General features: G+C 42.2%; 1 protein-coding gene across 1 annotated transcript in view; it reads left to right on the top strand.

Moving 5' to 3' along the window:
• The first annotated feature begins 366 nt into the window (after positions 1 to 366).
• The window catches only part of ubr3 (ubiquitin protein ligase E3 component n-recognin 3), a 29893-nt gene continuing 7183 nt past the window's right edge, over positions 367 to 23076 (top strand). The window contains exons 1-30 of the mRNA XM_019875805.1: positions 367 to 1031; positions 2345 to 2484; positions 2640 to 2792; positions 2906 to 3046; positions 3277 to 3317; positions 3727 to 3793; positions 3865 to 3995; positions 4074 to 4302; positions 4398 to 4577; positions 5538 to 5671; positions 5777 to 5863; positions 5946 to 6011; positions 6600 to 6689; positions 6791 to 6919; positions 7000 to 7052; positions 7130 to 7263; positions 8801 to 8887; positions 9114 to 9390; positions 11942 to 12083; positions 12864 to 12968; positions 13590 to 13760; positions 15231 to 15676; positions 16423 to 16511; positions 17798 to 17947; positions 18140 to 18273; positions 18506 to 18616; positions 18873 to 19073; positions 19162 to 19298; positions 20419 to 20504; positions 22111 to 22213. Of these exons, the coding sequence (XP_019731364.1) occupies positions 598 to 1031; positions 2345 to 2484; positions 2640 to 2792; positions 2906 to 3046; positions 3277 to 3317; positions 3727 to 3793; positions 3865 to 3995; positions 4074 to 4302; positions 4398 to 4577; positions 5538 to 5671; positions 5777 to 5863; positions 5946 to 6011; positions 6600 to 6689; positions 6791 to 6919; positions 7000 to 7052; positions 7130 to 7263; positions 8801 to 8887; positions 9114 to 9390; positions 11942 to 12083; positions 12864 to 12968; positions 13590 to 13760; positions 15231 to 15676; positions 16423 to 16511; positions 17798 to 17947; positions 18140 to 18273; positions 18506 to 18616; positions 18873 to 19073; positions 19162 to 19298; positions 20419 to 20504; positions 22111 to 22213 (4448 nt within the window). The 5' untranslated portion in view covers positions 367 to 597. The remainder of the gene's footprint in view (positions 1032 to 2344; positions 2485 to 2639; positions 2793 to 2905; positions 3047 to 3276; positions 3318 to 3726; positions 3794 to 3864; positions 3996 to 4073; positions 4303 to 4397; positions 4578 to 5537; positions 5672 to 5776; positions 5864 to 5945; positions 6012 to 6599; positions 6690 to 6790; positions 6920 to 6999; positions 7053 to 7129; positions 7264 to 8800; positions 8888 to 9113; positions 9391 to 11941; positions 12084 to 12863; positions 12969 to 13589; positions 13761 to 15230; positions 15677 to 16422; positions 16512 to 17797; positions 17948 to 18139; positions 18274 to 18505; positions 18617 to 18872; positions 19074 to 19161; positions 19299 to 20418; positions 20505 to 22110; positions 22214 to 23076) is intronic.

The following is a 23076-nucleotide window of genomic DNA, read 5'->3' as shown; positions in this document are numbered from 1 at the left end:
GGATTGTAAATTATCACCATAAAATACAAATGCATCACATCAAACATGAAACCTGAAATAAAGTTGTACTTCCTTCCATCCATTTTCGGATACGTACGAAAAATTACTGTGCAATTTTACAGGATTAGAGGTATTTTAAATTAAATACATTTAAACAGGAAATGGAAGGCATCATTTGATTATGTAGTGCATTTAATGTTTTTTTTAATTGGTTTGGGGCGCTTTCTTTCTAAAGTGTGACTTTTAAAAAAAAAATCACGTTTTCTATCTTTTTGTCCTTTCTATTTTACAGCTAGCTGGCTTGATTCAATGTCTGTTGCCTAGAAGCAAAAACACAAACACACGGAAATAGGTGTGTCTGAACGTAGCGCGGCAGGCAGCTTCAAGAAATAGACTCCGTAAACATATGAGTAAATTAAGTGTAAACTACAACTTTTTACCTCTTTTAAGCGTATGACCCTTATAGTCATTCGTAGGTCGCATATCCCTTTTATATAAAAAAATACGACAAAGGCAAACAACGAAAAGTATCGCGAGAACCCGCGAGAACATGGACGCAAGACAACAAAAATAAATTTGCGGACAACAAGCCAGCGAATGATGGCGGCGTCGCTGTTACGCCGGGACAAGAAAGCCACTGCCGCCCACCTGAAGGCAGACTTAAAGCGGACTGACAACACCGCTGCGGTCCGACAAATTCACGAGCTACTGGATGACGTGCTAAATCCAGAAAAACCAGCCACGGACACCGAAGCGCTTGACTGGTGTAAATGTCTAATTGCAGGGGGCGAAGCATTCGAGGAGTTCTGCAAAACGGTCCGCTCTTATGACAACGCCACCCTGTGCGGCTTAGTGTGGACGGCAAATTTCGTGGCGTATCGATGCCGGACCTGTGGAATCTCCCCTTGCATGTCACTGTGCGCCGAGTGTTTCAACAACGGAGACCATACGAGTCATGACTTCAACATGTTCCGGAGCCAGGCTGGCGGGGCCTGTGATTGTGGAGACAGTAATGTCATGCGAGAGAGTGGGTTTAACAAGTTTCCGGCTAGCTAAACTAAACTAAACTAAGCTAAGCTAAGCTAAGCTATGCTAAGCTGTGCCTAGCCAGTGACAGGTGCAGTTTGGAAGGGAGCTTCTCGTTAATGTTCAAATGCCGTCACCTACGAATCCAACCTTTGTGTCATTTTGTGCAATACGTGATTTCGAATGACGACACACCGGCACGGTTAATTAAAGTTTCGCCTTTTCTGTCATTAATGAGCGACATGCTGCAGTTAGCATTGACTGAAAAACGACCAGGACCCATCAATGTTAGAGCATCATTCATCAGCTTGAATTTGATCATGACTGTACACTATCTGTAGTTATGTGGTTGTTTGGACACGGTCCGACAGTTGGAGCATTGATAAACCCGTTTTACAAACACCACACGTCAAATTGTGCTAGTGAAGATTGAGCCATGGTTGAATGATGTTGCTTCATCGTAAAACGATGATTGCATCAATACTGCACCTGCTGTTCCCGATGACCAAACACTTTAAATCAACAGTTATTAATAGTTAGGATTAAAAGTTAATAATGTGGTAGTAAAATGTTTTGGTTGGACTGTTATACATTCTGGCAAAATCCAACAGGTTAATCATCTAAATACAATTAGGGGATCATGGTGTTTCTCCCTGTATGTACATTGCCGGTAATTTATAATAAGCAGCTGAAATGTTCTGTATTGTAAGCTTTAAACTACGATAAGCTGCTTTTCTCTGCAGTATGTGCGTTTCTTTCAAAATAAACTTAGCAGGGTTCCCTCAGATCCTTACAAAGTTTTCAAAGGCACAAAATCCGTGAACCTAAAAACAAGGTCTTCATCGGCATTAAAATGACTTGAATCAAACTTTCAAAATTCTTTAAAAATGCTAACACACATCAAGTAGGAATTTAAGATTGAAAATAGTCTAAAAATAGATGACATTTTCAAAAAGATAATTCAGTGAATGACTCCAGTGGTAACATTGCACAATCATGACAGTGGAGCTAACAACACAGTGATGTGGTTTTAGTCAGACTCAGGACTCTTGAGAACAGATGCACGTGACTTATTTACTTGAGCAACTTCGGACAACCGGGGACATTGAGAGCATTGTGTAATTGTTTTTAAATGTAAATTCATACATTTATGTCCTTGTATTGATCCATTTGAATTGCATTTATGAAACAAACACCTGTTGTATAATCATTCACTGACCAAGAGACCTCTCTAAGCGGGTAAAAGAGTGGCGAACATTTTCGACTGCTCTCGGATTAATCTGTCTGCTAAAAAAGATGTTTTTCTTTTTTTCAACAGGTTTTGCAGACGGCATCGGTTGAGAACAGGAGAGAACATCCCATCAATTCCCAGAGATCTTCTGTTGATGTCAGAGTTGGTTCTCCCTCGCTTTATCCTGTCGGTCATACAGTATCTGAGGGATGGCTATACAGAACCAGGTGAAAATTAGTTATTAGCCTGTCTTATTACATATTAAATGCAAATATAGATAATTGGCATAAGCTGCGCACAAGCATTATGGTCCCATTTGCATCCGGCGTCATGTTTACAAAGAGCCGAGAGTCATGACACTTATATTATCTTCCCGCACCAGACAGCTCAACTGAGAGAGACCTACAAAAGGTTCTTCAGCAGCTGGAGCCTCAAATCTCCTTCCTGGAAGAGCTCACCAAAATGGGCGCAGCAATGCGGACTGTCCTGACCAAGATCTTGACCAATCAGCAAACATTCAAGGAGTTGAGCATGGGTAATTTCTCCTCCAACGACATGGCAGCTTTGCTTTGGTCGCAGTTGTTCTTATTGGTGTGAGCACAATGTTATGATAAAAATGACAAAGTCCGATTTTTTTTTTTTCTTCAGGCCAAGAGGACAATTTGTTTGCTAAGAAGAACTATGACAAGTACTTGGCAGCATTGAAGAATTCGGGTTTGGTGTCTGTAGAGGACAAGCACCAAAGTAGCGGCGATGTCGGTGCCGAGGGGGGAGCTGACACACTACTGGGTGAGTTTTTCTTTTTGTGTATTTTTGTAGGGTTTTTGATGATCTGATGTTACATTTATAATCACTGTAAAAAATCATCTTGTCAGTATTGGACTGTAAAAGCTCTGTTTTGAAATGTCAAATGTCATTTCTTTCATCGCTTACTTGGATTTGATGGTTAACGACCGTGGTGAATAACTCCTCGAAGAGTCTTCATGTGGTGGCTATGCTCAATCTACTTTCACTTTTAGGATCGGCAGCACCAGGGAGCCCAGATGAGTCGAGCAAAGAGGTTTGTCCAAAACTTGCAACGAAGAATTTTTTTTTTTTAAATGTTGTAACGGAACATCTCAGGTGCACCACACTTTGTTCATGGATCATGAATCAGATTTGGACACAATTTTCCCATCGACAAGAAAATAAATCTAGATGAGGATCAAACTGTTTCTACAATAAAAAGTCAATAAACCGCACAGGCATTTTTTTAAAATCACCGTGAACAAATGTGAAAAGAATTGTTGATATTAATAAAAGAAACAATACAACAGACAAAAAAAAATATTTTGACTTTAGAGGTTCCATTGTTTTTTTAAATTTATACTCATTCCAAATCACTATTTCAGGATAGGCATTTAGCTTGCCAATTAGATTTGAGCGATTTGTACTCTGAGGTCCTTTTTTTAATTTTTTTCCATTTCCAGGAAGACCAAGACGCGGGACAGTCTGTTGGTCAGCGAAAGAGGGTTAAGCTGAGTAGCAGTACAAAAGGTAACGTTTAAGGAAAATACGTCTTTGTGAAACGGTCTTCTTATAGTGCATCTTTTTTTACCCCCCCTCAGACCTCTCTATTATCGAATGTTTGAAGCATAAATGTTTTTTGGAGGAGCTCCTGTTTTGGACAATCAAATACGAGTTTCCTCAGAAGAAAGTCACCTTCTTGCTGAACATGTTGCCTGATCAAGATTACAAGGTAATTTCCTCAGCAAGAAATTACCATCTTGTGGTTTTGCAACAATTAATTTTTTTTTTCCCCTTCTTAATGGGGAAGATCACTTTCACCAAAACGTTTGTCCAGCATTATGCATTCATCATGAAAACCTTGATGAAAAGTCACGAGTCGGACACAATGTCCAACCGTATTGTACATATCAGCGTGCAGTTGTTCAGCAACGAGGAACTGGCTCGTCATGTGACCGAGGAGTGTCAACTGCTTGACATCATGGTCACTGTCCTCCTTTACATGATGGAGAGTTGCCTTATTAAAAGTGAACTTCAGGGTAAGTGCTCGTCGTGGCTCGATTGTTTCTTATCCGGGGTAAAATAAACGCGGCCTTAACTGGTTTGAATAATTCCCCCCCGCCCCCTTTTTCAGATGAAGAAAACAGTCGCCACGTTGTGGTGAATTGCAGCGAGGCTCTATTGAAGAACAACACATACTGGCCATTAGTTAGCGATTTTATCAATATCTTGTCACACCAAAGTGTCGCCAAAAAGTTCCTCGAAGACCACTCGTTGTTGATGCTGTGGATGAGCTTTGTGTCGTTTTTCCAAGGTAAGTCCTTCGACTGTTGACCGTGAGGTGGCTGTAGCAATACTTGCCTAGCTTGCTCCGCGACATTCTTCGGCAAAACAACGTGTCAGCTCTGACTTTGTTTTGCCACTAAAATTTGAGACAGTGCAACGACAACTTTCATCTACTCACGCATTTTTTTTGTGTTGCTGACAAATGCCTGCTCTCCATTTGAGCCCATTTATCAGTAATATAGTGCAAATTATTTGGATGACTATTTGTTTTCTTTCTCTCTTCTACTTGCACCTATTAAATGTCAGGTTAGGGGGCGCTGTCCGCGTGAAAAAGTTAGTTTGGAGCCCTGCCATTGTAATTCAAATGAAATGAAAATGATAGTAATATGATCTTGCGCCCCTTTGTGGCCATGATATATTTCTCCTTTTTGGGAAGAGTTGTAGAATTTCATTTTGTAGTTCTTAGGTTCTCAATCCAAAGGTTAACATTTTCTCTCTGTTGTTGTTGTTGTTGTTGTTGTTTTTCTTCCGATAATTCCATTGCCACTTCTTGTTCTTTTTTTTTTTTCCGATAATTCCATTGCCACTTCTTGTTTGTGCGATACAAAACTAAAAGCATGATCACGCCCGCTTGCACAGATGTACCCTTAAACACAGGCCAATTGTTTTGTCATCGTGATTGTAGGTGGAAACCATGGCACATGTTGAGCCTCTGTCACTGAATTAGAATTGTGTTTTGATGCCGCTCGCTTGCCATGTGGAGTCACGGCACTAAAAATAACACAACCCCCTTGCTCAGTGGGTTTGAGTGTCTTCTTGCTTGGGGTTACGTGCGCACAGTCGTGCCGGTAAATTGTATGTACCGTGTCCTATAAATTCTCTAATGTACAGTCCTAGCACTGTCTCGTTGCAAAAAATGCATGTTAAAATGTGATTTATTTTATTTTTTGGAACCTTGCCTGAATTTTGCAATTTTCCACTGTGACAGGAATGAACCTGAATAAGCGGGAGTTGAATGAACATGTGGAATTTGAGTCTCAGACATACTATGCAGCATTCGCAGCTGAGCTGGAGGCCTGTGCCCAACCAATGTGGGGGCTTTTAACTCACTGCAAAGTCAAAGTAAGTTCTGCCTCTTTTTTTTTTCCCCCCTCACCCTTGACTCTTAACACTTGAAGCTGTGCAGCCATATAAGGAGTTTTAACATGTCGAATTGTCTGCCTTCAGGAGACTCAGGAGTATACTAAAACCGTAGTGCGCTACTGCTTGGAGACGCTTCAGATCTGGTTTGATGCCATCAGCTTTAACGATGAGGTAAAGTTAGGAGGCACAGTTCTTGAAACGCAGATGAGCCTTTGCCTCTGCAGGTTTCTCATGGCTTCTGCTCCTCTTCCAGCCTTTGCCAAATCAAGTGACATTTCACTTGCCACTCCACCGCTACTACGCCATGTTCCTCAGTAAGGTAGGCCTTAACTGCTGCGATTTCAGTGAACATGAATACACTACAGATCAGCTGTTTGTGGTTGTTTCTGTATTTGCAAATGCACATCTTTGCAGATTTTTTTGAACCAAGGGCATTTTTTTTAAACTTCATTATTTGAGGAAAACCTTGGCTAATCCTTGTTTTTGAGCCCAGGCAAAATCAAATAAAGTGTTAGCGCCATCTTGTGGAACCTTGGTATTGTTGAAAGTGAAAGTGAAAGGGCTCCTCTCCCGATGCAGCCGCAGTAGTTGACTTTGCAGATAAAATTTGCTTGTATTCTGGAAGCGTTTTATTTAGTCTAAATGCCATAAGCATGCAGGGTAATAATAAACCTCGTGTTGAATAATTTGACTTGCAGGCAGTCTTTTATGTGACATGGTTTCAGGATCGTATGCATGGTGTTTCTGCCTAATGATCTTGTTTCGTCTACCCCTTTGGGGTGGGGGTGGGGGGTACATCAATGACTTCCCAATTTTTGCAACATGCAACAGGGCTCATTCCCGATCCCCTGTGACTATTGGAGCGTTCATTATATAATAAAACACTCTTTATTTGAACAATTCCCAGGCTGTGAAGTGCCAAGGTCTGGATCTGGACAGCCTCCTGCCCGACCAAGAGATGCTGATGAAGATCATGGTGCATCCATTGCAAATCCAGGTATAGCACGCTGAGAATCTTCTGAAAGGTTCGACTTTTCAGGCTTCTCTGAGGACGTGATGATCTGTTATAATTGCATGAATTGAAACGTTTGCTTGTAGGCCTGCCTGTCGGAGATCCACAGCAACATGTGGGTCCGAAATGGCTTGCAGATAAAAGGGCAAGCGATGACCTACGTGCAGTCGCACTTCTGCAACTCCATGATTGACCCTGACATCTATTTGCTCCAGGTTAGGACTAATCATGAGATATATTGCTCCTACGTGTTTGGGGCTTATACGTAGAAAATCTCTTCCACCCTGTTTTCCAGGTTTGCGCGTCAAGGCTTGATCCCGACTATTTTATCTCGAGTGTTTTTGAGAGGTAAGGTCCCATTTATGCACTTTTCCGCATCCCTTATATTACATCACGCCAAGATTGTAATTGTCCTCCTTTGGCAGGTTCAAAGTGGTTGATCTTTTAACCATGGCCTCTCAACACCAGAACGCCGTGTTAGACTCTGAACAGGAAAGACCAATGCTCGAAGGCGCTCTGACCTTCTTGGTCATCCTGACAAGCCTTCGTATTCATTTAGGTAAGTGGTCCAGCGCATGATGTCATCGTGCTGACACCGCTACTTTCAGGGTAAATGATGACCTTTGCGATGGCTGCTGTGCTGATAAGGGCAAGCGCGGCGTTTTTGTCATCCGTCAACAGTTTGTTGTTTTTGTGGAAGCTGGCACTGGGTAGGGCTGATAAGCGCAGCGGTGAACTCATCTCAAGGGGATTCGCTTCTGTGTTTCCGTTCAGATCTACACCTAATTTCTCCCCATCTGGAATTTCTTCACCAAAACTAATCAGAGGGTTTCATTAAAAAAAAAAAAAATTAACATGACTTTCAATGCCATGGCAAAATCTGGCAGACAAAAAAATGTCAACATTTTAATTAGGGCCAAGGCGTAATAATTGATACAGTAGAATTGAAAGAAATGCTAAATTGATCATGAAGAATTTTGGCTGTGGTAGGAAACCATGTATGTACTGTCAACATATGTACATTTTATTACAGGTGAAAACAATTTACACTTTTGGTACAAATTTGAGCAAGAAACAAAGTCGACACTTGATGTAGAGGGGCCAAAGGAATCTTGAGAAAAATTTGAAAAATACCCACTTTTGACTGCTGAAATTTGGTCGCCGCCTATCTGTCATTTTAATGAAGACAAAACTGAGATGATCATTACCGGCCGTACGGATTCTGTTCTCTTCGAACGATCTCAATTGCCTCATTTTTAACTATCTGTTTTGCTGTGCTGATAAGGGCAAGCGCGGCGTTTTTGTCGTCCGTCAACAGTTTGTTGTTTTTGTTGAAGCTGGCACTGGGTAGGGCTGATAATCGCAGCGGTGAACTCATCTCAAGGGGGATTCGCTTCTGTGTTTCCGTTCAGATCAACACCTAATTTCTCCCCATCTGGAATTTTTCACCAAAACTAATCAGAGGATTTCATTTAAAAAAAAAAATTAACATGAGTTGCTATGCCATGGCAAAATCTGTCAGACAAAAAAATGTCAACATTTTAATTAGGGCTAAGGCGTAATAATTGATACAGTAGAATTGAAAGAAGTGCTAAATTGATCATGAAGAATTTTGACCCTGGTAGGAAACCATGTACGTACTGTCAGCATATGTACATTTTTATATTTAAGTGAAAACAATTTGCACTTTTGGTACAGATTTGAGCAAGAAACAAAGTCAACTCTCAAAGTAAATAAAACCTACATTTTTGCCACATTGAATAATTGATGACTAGCTTGTTGGTCTTCACGTACTGTAATTTAAAGTTCCACCAGTAACATCGGTGTGAAGGCCTCATGCAAAAATTCTCTCAATTTAGCAACTTTCTCTGAAACGTCTTTTTTAAAAATTATTATTATTTTTTTTAATTCAAATATGTGCCTTGGCACAGTACGTTTTGGGGAAAACACTGTACACTTTTATTGGCCCTCGTCCGACCACTTGGTGGCAGCCCTCCTCCACGTGCTCAAGTGGATGCAGGTTATGAGGGAAATACAATCATGTCACTTTAGGAGCAGCTGTTCCAAAGCACATTTCGTTCCCTTTTCTCAAACAGCGGAAGTGTGGGAGAATGAGTTTGACCCCATCATGGTTGTCCTCAGAACCGTGTACCGACGTGTTCAGGAAGGCGTGGTGATCCAATGTTGAATGTGTGCCAACCTGGATTAGGTTTCAAATTAAATAAAACTTACATTCTTGCCACATTGAATAATTGATGACTAGCTTGTTGGTCTTCACGTACTGTAATTTAAAGTTCCACCAGTAACATCGGTGTGAAGGCCTCATGAAAAAATTCTCTCAATTTAGCAACTTTCTCTGAAACATTTTTTTTTTTAAATTATGATTATTATTATTTTTTTATTCAACTATGTGCCTTGGCACGGTACGTTTTGGGGAAAACACTGTACACTTTTATTGGCCCTCATCCGACCACATGGTGGCAGCCCTCCTCCACGTGCTCAAGTGGAAGCAGGTTATGAGGGAAATACAATCATGTCACTTTAGGAGCAGCTGTTCCAAAGCACATTTCGTTCCCTTTTCTCAAACAGCGGAAGTGTGGGAGAATGAGTTTGACCCCATCATGGTTGTCCTCAGAACCGTGTACCGACGTGACGTGCAATCCGCAATGGATCGATATTCAGCGTTGTAAGTTGAACCACCCTACATTCCTTCAAATATATGATGTACTTTTTTTTTTTTAATGTGTATTTAAACTAACAATAGTGCGTTACTTATCCTTAGTGTTCATATTAAGCCTTCTCGAGCGACACCAAACCCGTCATGCTCAAGTCAATGTTGCCGGGTCACCTATCTCATCTGTTCATGAAGGGACATGATAAGAAAAGGTCAGCTCTATTGGGTGCTAGAGTTGCTTCCAATTAAATAGCTGTCGGGGGGAAAAAAAATAAAATCAATATTTCAGGCTAAATTGTAATCGAATCGAGGAAATCTCCTTTGTTTGTTTTGCGGACTCCAGACAAATGTGTCAGTTGCTGTGACGAAGAATCTTTGGGGTTCACCTTCCTCATGATCTCGGAATGAGTGGAAATGCCATTACTACCGAATAGTAACTCAAGCGGTGTAGCGTTTGCCGTGGTAGTGGGGCAAGATAACCTTTGTGTAATGGTTCTCCTTTTTGGGTGTCGATGTAATTGAAAATACAGATGGATCACCGATAGTTAATTGTTTTTCACGCCGTCGTCGCCTTTTTGGGGTTTTCAACAGGCCAGACGGCACTGCCGGTTGGCTTTGATTTATAGAATTCGAATCTTGTAAAAAATAGCGGGAGACCCTGTTTCTCTTTTCAGCAGCGAAAAGCCATTTTATGATTTTATGCGACACAAGTGACTACATGAATTAAAAGATATAATGCTGTTCCGGCGGAAAGCACATTCCAGTCACAGGTAGTGCTGCTGCTTGTGCAAAGTTGAGATTTTCCAGCGCGTTTTCGCACACAGTGGAATTGTATTCTTTTCTCAAACTGTTCTCTCTGAAGGTTTGCTGACTTTGACTGGATTGCTTGTTAACATTTTATTTCAAATTCACAACTGGCTCGACCTTTTTGATGACTCGTGCAGTCATTTTGTAGCGTTTGCCGTGGTAGTGGGGCAAGATAACCTCTGTGTAATGGTTCTCCTTTTTGGATGTCGATGTAATTGAAAATACAGACGGATCACCGATAGTTAATTGTTTTTCACACCGTCGTCGCCTTTTTGAGGTTTTCAACGGGCCAGACGGCACTGCCGGTTGGCTTTGATATATAGAATTCGAACCTTGTAAAAAAATAGCGGGAGACCCTGTTTCTCTTTTAAGCAGCGGAAAGCCGTTTTATGATTTTATGCGACACAAGTGACTACATGAATTAAAAGATATAATGCTGTTCCGGCGGAAAGCACATTCCAGTCACAGGTAGTGCTGCTGCTTGTGCAAAGTTGAGATTTTCCAGCGCGTTTTCGCACACAGTGGAATTGTATTCTTTTCTCAAACTGTTCTCTCTGAAGGTTTGCTGACTTTGACTGGATTGCTTGTTAACATTTTATTTCAAATTCACAACTGGCTCGACCTTTTTGATGACTCGTGCAGTCATTTCAGAACATGTATTTCTATGCACATATGGAGAAAATAGCTGTCCGGTGGGTGGCGCCTCAAGAAAGTCGTCACATTCTCCAAGTGGATGACTTTAAATCTCAGGTGTCAAAGTCAAGGCCCGGGGGCCAGATCTGGCCCGCCACATCACTCTATGTGGCCCGCGAAAGCAAATCAAGCATGTCGAGTTCCATGATGCTTGCTAAAATCTGAACTAAAGTTTCAAACTGTCATATGTATATCCACAATAAGAGTCATTATTCTTGACTTCAGCAAAGCACATTCCAGTCACAGGTAGTGCTGCTGCTTGTGCAAAGTTGAGATTTTCCAGCGCGTTTTCGCACACAGAGCTCTCAACAGCGGAATTGTATTCTTTTCTCAAACTGTTCTCTCTGAAGGTTTGCTGACTTTGACTGGATTGCTTGTCAACATTTCATTTCAAATTCACAACTGGCTTGATCTTTCTCGTGCAGTCATTTCAGAACATGTATTTGTATGCACATATGGAGGAACATAGCTGTCCGGTGGGTGGCGACTCGAGAAAGGCGTTTGACAACAATCCTTACCTCCAAGACACTTTCTCAATAAATATTTGACATGTTTTTTTATTTTTTATTTTTATGTTTATGATCCTATGTGGCCCGCGAAAGCAAATCAAGCATGTCGAGTTCCATGATGCTTGCTAAAATCTGAACCAAAGTTTCAAACTGTCATATGTAATCCACAATAACAGTCATTATTCTTGACTTCAGATTTTAAAACAAGTTATTCATCAATTTGTTGTGTGCTGTGTGTTATGTGATATTTGGGGTGGTGATTAAACATTTATATGGTTTTCCAAAATTCATAACGGCCCTCGAAGGGAACCCGTGACTACAATGTGGCCCGTGACAAAAATGAGTTCGACACCCCTGCTTTAAATGTTACAGTTGACAACAATCCTTACCTCCAAGACACTTTCTCAATAAATATTTGACATGTTTTTTTATTTTTTATTTTTATGTTTATGATCCCTGGAAAACTTAAATGCAACGATGGCTGTTTCAGTAACTCCTTGTTTTTTTTTTTTTGTGCTTTCCTCTTTTCCTCTGGGGGATTTATTGTCACCCAGTTTAAAGCAGTCTGGAATTCACACTGGTAACCCCTGGCCTCCATACAAGGAGAGGACGCCCCTGCACCCGTGCTATAAAGGCCTAATCCAACTATTGCACTGCAAGACCCTGCACATTGTGATATTCACGCTCCTTTACAAGGCAAGCCCTTCAGCCACGGTTCTGTACAATACGATGTTGTTTCTCTCATCTGTTCCGAGCTTCCTTTTGACAGTTAGTCCTTCATTGTGGCGTAACTATTATTTGATACTCATGTGTCACAAATCAGGAGAGACGTGATGCAGAAGATGTTAGATATTGAAACATCACATAGTTTGACAACAATCCTTACCTCCAAGACACTTTCTCAAAAAATAATTGACGTTTTTTTGTTTTTTTTCTTTTCATGTTTATGATACCTGGAAAACTTAAATGCAACGATGGCTGTTTCAGTAACTCCTTGTTTTTTTTTTTTTGTGCTTTCCTCTTTTCCTCTGGGGGATTTATTGTCACCCAGTTTAAAGCAGTCTGGAATTCACACTGGTAACCCCTGGCCTCCATACAAGGAGAGGACGCCCCTGCACCCGTGCTATAAAGGCCTAATCCAACTATTGCACTGCAAGACCCTGCACATTGTGATATTCACGCTCCTTTACAAGGCAAGCCCTTCAGTCACGGTTCTGTACGATACGATGTTGTTGCTCTCATCCGTGCCGAGCTTCCTTTTGACAGTTAGGCCTTCAATGTGGCGTAACTATTATTTGATACTCATATGTCACAAATCAGGAAAGACGTGATGCAGAAGATGTTAGATATAGAAACATCAGATAGCATTTGTGCAAACCACTGGATCACGATGCACGAAAAATGTTTTATCACACTGTATTGAAGCAAGCTCAAGATATAATGTACCTTCTTTTTTCTATTTATTTTTGTTTGAAGATATGGATGGATCATCAGAATATGTCTGAACATGTGCTGTGCATGGTGCTTTACCTCATCGAGCTGGGCTTGGACAACCAGGTTCAAGACAGCAAAGAAGACGAGGTAAAATGTGGGGTGGGAGTCATTAAAAAAAAAAAAAGGATCGTTTAAAGAAATTTTAATCGGACCGAACGGGATATAAAATAGCTAGAATATTGAATGGCTGAAAATTAATAAAAAAAAAAAGGAATTTCTTCACAGTCGGGATATAAAATAGCTAGAATATTGAATGGCTGAAGATTAATTTAAAAAAAAAAGGAATTTCTTCACAGCAAAGTGCTAACTCCAAGAATTCATTGTGATGACAATTACATCTCTTCGTAACTGATGCACAACTCCCTATTTGAAATAAGATTAAAACCATGAGTGCATCGTGAAGCTTGAAGCCCAAATCTTCTGACATTAAATTACATGAGCCAACTGTAACTGAATGAAGCCATCTGATTCTCGTAGAGACCACTGAGCATACCTCAGCATTCAGGGATACAGCTGAAGTAGTTGTATGTCGCTACTAGCATTGTAATGCAAGACCGAAATTGCCTTTTCACACTTAGCGATCAAATTCCAAGACAGATTTCTCTAGTTGTCGCGCATTGGTATCATACGGCACGTGTGCCAAGTCAACCAGTTCCAAAGTATGCGGACCAAATGGGACTCGCTGAGCCTTTCCTCCCATGTATTCAGGAGCCTTGCATCGAGGAGCACTGTCACGACAGTTGGTTCCCCGGCACCAACCTCATCTCTAACCTGCACCATGTCATCAACTTTGTGAGAGTTCGAGTTCCTGAGACGGCACCCGAAGTGAAGCGCGAGGCTCCGCCCAGCACCAGCTCAGAAGCTTCCTCCTATGGCCAGGTAAAGGACTCGAGGTTTGGAATCATCTCTTAAAAAGAGTCTAAAATCTACCGAGGAGGCCAGTTGGGATCTGCGTCTCATCATTATCGTTGTTGTTGTTCGCTGTGCTTTCCTCACTTCGCAGAACTCCAGGCGTCTTTCAGCCAATTGGAGAGAGGTAGCCGTTTGTAGCCCTTTGATGATTTGAAAGACTCTTTTGCGCATATGTTTGCCGTTCACATTTCGAAGTCGGGCCTTCCCGCGTGCTGTGGTTTGTGTATGACGCCACGCATCAGCAGTCCCCCCCCGTCCCCGCCCCTCAACTGCTGAAACTAATTATGTGTGTAATACAGGTTGGAGTAAACGCTTTTTAACTGCATGTCAGCGTGATTGATGTCGCCGTGTCTGGGGAATATGATGTATGTTTATTTAACAGTGCAGCGCAGGTCGGGTCACTGCTATCCTTCAGATAGGAGGTGCGCTTCGCGATGACTCCCCGGGTAATGGCTTTGTCTGTACCGCTATCAACAAGAATGATGAAGAAATGTTGGCAGAATTTTTAGACGAGATGTTTAATTTGACTTTGATGTGCATTGTACCTTTTTGACTATGGTAATGAAGCATCCTTCCTATCCATCTAAGTCCTCGGGTTTATTATCAGTGTCAGGCTGAAAGCTGGTGATTTAGCAGCGCACCCAGGTGCAGGCGGAATAAGAAGTGGAGTGTACGCTCTGTGCTGTGAAGCACGTTTTGAACATGATATGGTTTCATTTTGTACCTTATGCCATATGTTCTTTTTAAAGCAGAACGTTTAATTCAATAGCTATTAATTCCATGACAATAAAAGTCAAAGCAACGTCTCCCGATGCTAAGCTTCACCGTTGTCCTAGTTCCATATGGACGAATGTTGTTGCCGACTAATGCAGCACTCTGTGTAGAAATAAGTTAGCACAGCGTTGGTGAGTTAGGAGGAGAGAATGTGTCAAAGACAATGTCCAAAGTCACCACACACATGAGCTAACAAATAGGAGCCAGCTGCTAACCTAACGCCACAAAAGTCAACTCTACACTTATACATTGGCGCCCACGTCACTCACCATGCCAGGCCCCACCGTTTTAAGCCACACGCACTCAAAAGTCACGAAACGTAAATGCATTCTAAATACTTTTTGTTGGTGCAGCCTTTTTGTCCATGCGGCTTTTTATCGCAGGAAATCTCACCGAATACATGTTACGGCCACACTTTTGATGGCGACGCGCGCACCCGCAGCGGCTCCTCTCTGTCCTGTGGTTGAGAGGAAAGAAATTTCATCTGTGCTGTATGTTGCACATGTAGCACATTTGACAATAAAGTTGACTTGAACAATCAGGTGCATGAGTACAACCTAATAAAATTTGCACAATAGCTGTATAAGAAATGGAATGTTCAAGTTGAAGATTTCACAATTTCAATTCATGAAAAAATAAAAAAATAATTCTCTATCATCTCAGAACCTACGTGAAGCTCAGGTGTTCAGCCTTGTAGCGGAGCGCCGAAGGAAGTTCCAAGAGATAATCAACCGCAGCAGTTCGGAGGCCAGCATGGTCGTCAGGCCCAAGAGTTCGTCGACGCGCTGGGTGCCGCCGGGTACGCCCCCGCAGCTGGTGACGGAGATCCTGGAGATCAGAGAGAGCATGCTGTCCCTCCTGGTCAAGCTGCACCAGAAGCTGTCATCCAAGCAGAACTCGCTGTCGGAATCCTGGTTGGATAGTATGGACATGAGCCGTCACGCTCACGGAGATGGCATTACAGCCATCGAGCGAATCCTGACCAAGGCGGCCACGCGCAGCTGCCAAATCAAGCGTAGCATCCGAGACATTTGTGGAAAGGTGCATCCTCCCGTGCCGCCAAAAAAGAACAGTCCGACAGACAAGAAAGCCATGGATAAAGAAGAAAGGTAACGCCCTTTCTTTTTCGTGCCATTTGCTGTTTGTCGAACGCGGCGCTTTATCTGGCTTCACTTTGCCCTCCCCAAAGAGGAGTATTTGAGACTATCATCGAGGACTTAAATCGTCATGTATTGCGAAGGAAAAAGGAAATTCATGTTCATTCGTGATCGTCCACTTTCACTTGATGCATTTTTAAAGTGAAATGGGCATCTTATCTTGAGTATTTCAACACTGAAAATGTTTCATACATAATCCCCAACGCTGCCAAACTATCCAATTTTGTTTTTTTCCAATCATGATTAAGATTTAGTACGTTGGCTCTCCATTGAAGTTTTTTTTATTTTGTTTTTTTTTTCCCTGCCCACGGCAACCATCAGTTTGCAGCCGCATTAATCCCAAAGTGAAATGAGGAGCCACTCATTAAGCCATCAGTGAACGAGCTTAAAGTGATCGAGCCGTCAGTGTTTTTACGTCCCCCCCAAATTAGTGACTTAATTTAAAGTCAGCTTGTGAGTCGACAGCGTTGGATCTGAATCCATCGCAACACACTTTCAAAACAACCACAGCTGCACCCGTGGCGCCGTACAATACATCATATCCGCTTGTCAGTTTTTCCCCAACTTTTAAAATGCAAAGTGTCATTTTTAATGCTTGAGAGACAACCGTGTGGTTTTGAAATTCTTTCAATTCTTGATTTGCGCCTTGGAGCTGCATATGAGTCAAATGATATTTCCTTTCCTACTCTTTCCTTCAGGCGCCAGAGGGCTCGAGAGAGGCAACAGAAGCTGCTTGCTGAATTTGCCTCCAGACAGAAGAGTTTCATGGAAACAGCTATGGATGTTGGTAAGGAGAATTCCTGTTTGGGTTGATTTATTTATTTTTTTCCTCTTCTCTTTATGCGATGCACAAGACCATAATAAAGCACTCGATACATTATTACAGTAGGATGGCAACACTGGGGACCGCAAGAGATATTCTAACGCAAGTTGATGCGAGGTGAGCTTGTGACCTGTTAGAACAAATGGAGATGCGAGTTGTCGAGTCGGAGGCTGCCGGTGGGGGGCACAGGGGATGTTTGTGCTAATAGTGGGCCGGACTCCCAGGGCCCCTCTGACACAGAATGTTTAGTGAATGACGAATGACTGCTCTGGCCAGACGGGGACCATTGTGACCTCTGTGTACACACTTTCCGCTGAGCTGTGACTTTGCTCGAAGCCCGCTGTGCTGCGTTTGCGCCCTTCCGACAACGTCGCGTCGAAAAATTGGACGAGATATACCGGTAGTTATTACAAAATCCAAGTGGGCATCATTTTAGCATAGCCAGGAAGCAATTAGTCTTTATTGAACCACAAAGGCTGTCTTCCCATTCATGTTTGCTGTCATCAAGTGTAGTTTTTAATCATCATTTGAAATGTAATCTGCCATCTTTTATTCAAGACTCCTTTCATTCAGACCGATGACAGATATACCGGTAGTTATTACAAAATCCAAGTGGGCGTCATTTTTGCATAGCCAGGAAGCAATTCGTCTTTATTGAACCACAAAGGCTGTCTTCCCGTTCGTGTTTGCTGTTCATCAAGTGTAGTTTTCGATCATCATTTGAAATGTAATCTGCAGTCTTTTATTCAAGACTCCTATCATTCAGACCGATGATACCAAGATTCAGTTGCTATACAAGAGACACCACAAAACAGAACCAGATATGTTGAGTAATTCGATTTACTCCACAAGCACTTTGAACAAGCTCCGGCAAGAGACATTTTCAATCAATTGCTTGAAACGACACTTGTACACTCCGGAGGTACGCGGCCTTGATGTTGAAAAATGAAATTCGTGTTGCCCTGTCATTTCACCTTCAGTGTGTGAGCACAAGCGCCGAGGCAGCCTGAGGCAAAAGCTGCCACTGTGACCTTTTGTTAAGTTCTATTTTCCCCTACAAGTCATAAATCAACACAAGGTGACATTTATGCTCAATACTCACTCGTCAACGCAGTTCTTCACATTTAAACTCATTTAGATTATCGAATGTCCAGTCAGGTAAAACGTGTGTAATTAAAGATTAAGTACGCATCATCTTTTCACTTTAACTCAAGTCGGTCAAATGTGCCTCTTCTGTTCATTTGTGCCAGAATCACCAGAAACGGAAGCAGCCATGGACCTGGGAACGTCTGAGATGATGGAGTCAGAAGTTCTTTATGACTGTGTGATCTGCGGGCAGAGTGGACCCTCCACAGAGGACAGACCCGCTGGCTTAGTTGTTCTCCTGCAGGCCTCGTCAGGTACTGCAGCATATTTTCCAAATGTGTTTGGATTTACGTCGTCCCAAAACGATGTCATTTGTTTCTTTCGAAATTGAATTCATAGTAGAGGTGAAGTGTTCAGGTTGAGAGGTTCGAATATGCAGGAAACCTTTTAAATTGTCGAAATGCTAATCAATAAGTGATCCCTCGAAAAATGTTTTTTTTTTCCAGTGCTTGGACATCGCTGCAAGAGCGGAGAGGCAAAGAATCTCCCGACCAGCGACGAAGAGCACATTTACTCTGCTGACACGTGTGCTGTGGCTCATGACGTGCGACTCACCCTCTTACAGCGGTTCTTCAAGGATGTGGGTGACTCGGAAAAACGGCATTAGCTTTTCTCATGATGTTAAAAAAAAAAAACACTTGGAATGCTTGGAGGCGTTTGGATTTCTTTTTGTTGAAAAAAAAAAGAGAAAAATTAGAGCATGCATTAGTTCCTCCAACCCACATGAAATTCACAAGATGCTGGACTGCGGTACGTAGGGTTGATGAGATCTATATTGAACGTGATCTTTTTTTTCCTTTTCAATGCTGCAGAGCTCCTGCCTGCAGTCGGTGTCAATAGGTTGGGACGGGGGCGTCTACGTGCAGACCTGCGGGCACACTTTGCATATAGATTGCCACAAGTCATATATGGAGTCTCTGAGGGTAAAGTGAAAATGCTTGTCCTCATAACGTGACGCGAGGTGGATTTGCTCGAGCTTTTGATTGACGGAAAGACAATCGATGCTTGTCGATTTGTATTTATCATCATTAATCAAGTGATCCACCATCCATGAGCTAGCGAGGCCATTGGGTTTGAACGAACGCTTGGCCCTCTTATTGAGTCTTTGTCGTGTCATTGGACTTTTGAGTGATCAGCTAACATTTAATTATTCTTTTTTTTTTTTTTTCCTTTTTTAAGAACGACCAGGTCCTGCAGGGATTCTCTGTTGACAAGGGTGAATTTACTTGCCCGCTATGTAGACAGTTTGCTAACAGCGTCCTTCCCTGTCGACCCGGGCGAGGCTCAGAGACCGGTGCATGGCACTCTCCCGCAAACAAGAAGACCAGTGTGCTTATAAAGGAAGTGGAAGCTCTTCAGGACAACCTCGGCCTTTTCCCAGTAAGTCACGCGCGGCGTTTGACCCCTAAGCAGCTCAATTGCGTTGCCTTCGGTATAGAATGAAAGGGGGACTTTTGTATTTTCTCAGACGGAGTCCAACCTGAGTAAAGAAATGGAGTCGGTCATCAAAGACATTAAAAACACCACTCAGAAAAAGTACATGGATTATGGCAAGAACCCTGGCTCCCCTGACAACGATTTCCTCTTCATGTACTCCTTGGCGAGGTAAGAGTCACTCTGGACCGACACTGAATGGACATAATTATTTGGACAGCTGGCCACGGCATCCAGAGGAAGTGATGGTCTTGGGGGGACATCTTGCCAATAATATTTCACACTTTGTCATTGAAAATATTTTACACACTCATCCAGAAGAATGCATGGACTAACCCTATCAGAGATTGATTGTTTTTTTTTTCTTTGTAACCGACCCAAATTGTTGTGCAAGTCTTTTCGTTGACCTTGGGAATTCTGCTCGGTCACGCTCGTATTTCTAAAAACGTCTCTGCTTCCCGGTGTGCCACCACCGAGACCTTTTGCTCACCTACTGCCGTGGTTCCCTCATCCCCCTCGCCCCGAATACAACAATGGTATGGGTGCCTGTTGGCTCTCTGAAGTTCAATGAGCAGCGCAAATTGCCTGAGGAGTGGAAAATTCCTCTGTCACAGGGTTGCTCTTATCAGCAAAAGCCAGATGGACCTTTGTTGTGGCTGCATTATCTATCTGAAATTGCTTTTCTTCCCCCCCGCTCTCAGGAAAACTCGAGAATTGGCCCCCACTTTGCAGGCCATAGAAATGGCTTATGGGAGACTGTGCACCGATCTTTTTTTATTTTTGTTGCACCTATCAATGTTCAGCATCTGTGTAGTCTTAAAGGTTGCGTTTAGTGGTCAGAATTAAGCCCCATTGAGGGTTTTTATGCAGGTCAACAATGTCTGATTCAGTGTCGCAGACGTACAGTGAAAATGCTCTCGAGTTGCTGTTTAATACAGTTATCAGATGAAAAATAGATTCCTGTTAAAAAGTCATTTTCCCTTTTTCATACACTAAAATACTGTGCGGAAAATGTAAAATGCAACGTGGGGCTAAAAAGCAAAGCATCCAGACGTTTTAACGTCTGTGTTCCCTCCATATGTGTCTGTACTTTGCATCTCTTTCTTGGAGCACATGAGGGAGTGGGGGAGGGGCGAGGGTGTGACGTGACGTGACGTCCAGTTCATAATGAATGATGTAAAATATACAATCTGCTTCCCGGGAGGGAGTTTTGTGTTTGTTTGCATGTGTAATCAATCAATACATAAATCAATGTATTCAATAAATGCTATTTCTAAACGTGCCTCCGCAGGACCAACCTGGAATTAGAACTTGTGCACCGGGGAGGCAACTTGTGTTGTGGTGGTGCCAGTGCCGCCGCCAAGCGCTCGTGTCTCAGTAAGCCTTTACTCACACTCTCTTATGATACTTCCGACCGGAATGTCATGCATGACCGAATTTTACATGTCATGTCCTGCTTCAGGAAAATGTCCATCCATAAATGATCAGCCTCGTCATTTTACAGGTGTAAAATGCAAAATTCGATGACCGAACATAACAAATTGTCTGATCGCGACCTCCAACTCATCCGTCTGTGTCATTCCTGCGCCACAAAAAGACAAAAGGAAACAAAAGATCCATTAACAATGGTAGTCAAGGAGAGATGCTAATCCTCGCTGATGGCCCGAGGTGTCACGGTTGATAAAAGGGCGTATGTCGGAGAAACGTGGCTATCCCTGTGCAAACATACGTACTCACGACTTGAATCTCCAAGTACAATCCGTTGTAATTGTTCGCGCAGATAACTGTGTGGATGTTGCAGATGAAAGGCTGCCGTGTGCAGTATTTTTAGTTTGGAAATTAACCTGTCAAAGTTGAGGCTTCTGCAGACAAATGGCCTGTCATCCCTGAGTGGCTGCGAGGAGGCTCACAATCGAGCTGTCTGAGCTACATTAACCAAGCAGCCATGCTCACAAATTCATTCCGTTGGTATGCATTAAGTGTCGGCTCTTCGCGATGGAACTGATTTGCTGCTAAATGGCCGGTATGCTCCAACGGTGCCTTGTAACCTCCTACGTAGAAATTGCAGATCATTCTTTAAGGGTTGCACAAACGTTTGTACATTTGATATTTGGTTCAATTGTCCTGTTGAGCCAGATACTGAACATGCAGTTACTCCTGATATCACATCAAGAGGTGTCATGTGTGATTGGGAGCCTGAGCTTTTGATGCTACATCGTAAAAGGTCTTGTTCACTTTTTAGATGTATATTTTTGATTTTTCTTGTTTTAGTTCACCCAACTAAATTCAACTCATTATCACTCCTCACTTGATATGTGATGCTCTTCTATTTGTTCATTTTTTTTAAATCTGAAGAATGATGAGTCACTTTAGCTTTTATGTAACAAAACACAACAGTCCTCCTATTTTGAGTATCAATTTACCAGTAATTCTTTAAATGAGGTGAAATAAAAATAACTTTCTCTAGCTGTGCCTAAATACTCCTGTGGGGGGCAGTGTTGCTCCAAGTATTGGTGCTTGACAAAAGGCCTACTGTGGAGCACTTTCTGCAGTCAGGTCGCATACATTCCTTGAAAGACATAAAAAAATAAAATAAAAATAAAAAAGATTAGCATTGCTGGGTGGTTTTCTGTTTGCGTTTCCCTTCGGCAATTGGTTGTGCACCTGCTGAATTACTTTTTAAAACTCCCAACAAATGGAATTGTTTTCAAACTGAATTGAACTTTTTTTTTTTAATTGTAAGTTCAATTTACCTGCTTCACACAATGAAAAATTAGGCTCCCTGCTATTGTAAATGTTTTTCTTCATCTTACCTTAGCGCCAGTGAACAGTCGTTCTCAAATGAGTGTTTCAGCTAACGAGCCAACATGGCCATAAATTCGTCTGGTTTAGTTCTTCATCTGAACAGATACTTAAGAGTCCATATAGGAACTTATTTTGTTGTTGTTGTTGTAAAATAACGCAGTTTCTTTTTCTACTTCAGATCAGCTGTTTCATGTGTTGGCCATGCACATGCGTCTGTACAGCATTGATTCAGCCTACAACCCCTGGACAAAGCTGACTCAACTTACACAAAGCAGAGAAACAGAGTGAGCAATGTTCTTTTCTAGCAAGCAAGCAGAGAAACAGAGTGAGCAATGTTCTTTTCTAGTAAGCGCTGACAACATCCCTTAAAAAAAAAAAAAACATCCTTCTTGCAACTAAAAAAAAAAAAAAAAGAATAAAAATAATCATCCTTCTTCCAACCCTCCATCATTGCTCCCTGACATCATCAAGCAATCAAAGGACCTTTCTTAAAACACCAGCCCTCCCGCCCCCAACAGATTTTCTGTCACACAAAAGAGGAGCTAAATCCAGAAAATGGACCAAGTACGGTTTCCATAGCTACCGATAATTGCTACATCTGGCAAATTACCAGGCACTCCACAGAGAGCGAAGCGACCCCGTCTAATTCACTGTACCGGGAACAACTGCGCCGCCCGTTCACCCACCAGCACAGCACTTCAAGCCTCAATTGTCCACCTTGCTCTTCTAATGCATTAAGCCAAATACACAAGACTGTCCGGCTATTTTTTTCCTGTCTTTAGTCACAGGTGCGCCACCGTGCATTATCATGTTCTCGGAAGATGTCGCCGCACTAAACTGGAAGGAGAACTGCTCCTCCCTACCGGTGCTTTTACACTTCTGCTAAAATTGCTCAAAGGCGTGCTCGTATTCTCACGGGAGCTGTTTGCCGTTTAAAAATACTTTCTCGAGGTTTCGGAAGCGAGCTGTGTCATTGACACCCTAAGGCAGTCGAGATGAACAAGTCTCACTAAATAGGACAGAGAGAGAGAGAGATCGAGAGAGAGATTTTACATAGATGCGTTTCAGAACCTTTTTTTTTTTTTTTCAGTAGGGGAGGAATGAATTGAGGGGAAAAAAAACAACGCATACTGTGCACTGTGGT

This window comes from Hippocampus comes, unplaced genomic scaffold (genome assembly GCF_001891065.2).
Source record: "Hippocampus comes isolate QL1 unplaced genomic scaffold, H_comes_QL1_v1.1 scaffold539, whole genome shotgun sequence".
Taxonomy (NCBI): domain Eukaryota; kingdom Metazoa; phylum Chordata; class Actinopteri; order Syngnathiformes; family Syngnathidae; genus Hippocampus; species Hippocampus comes.
Note: the sequence above shows the minus strand (reverse complement) of the source record. Positions and strands in the feature narration are given on the sequence as shown.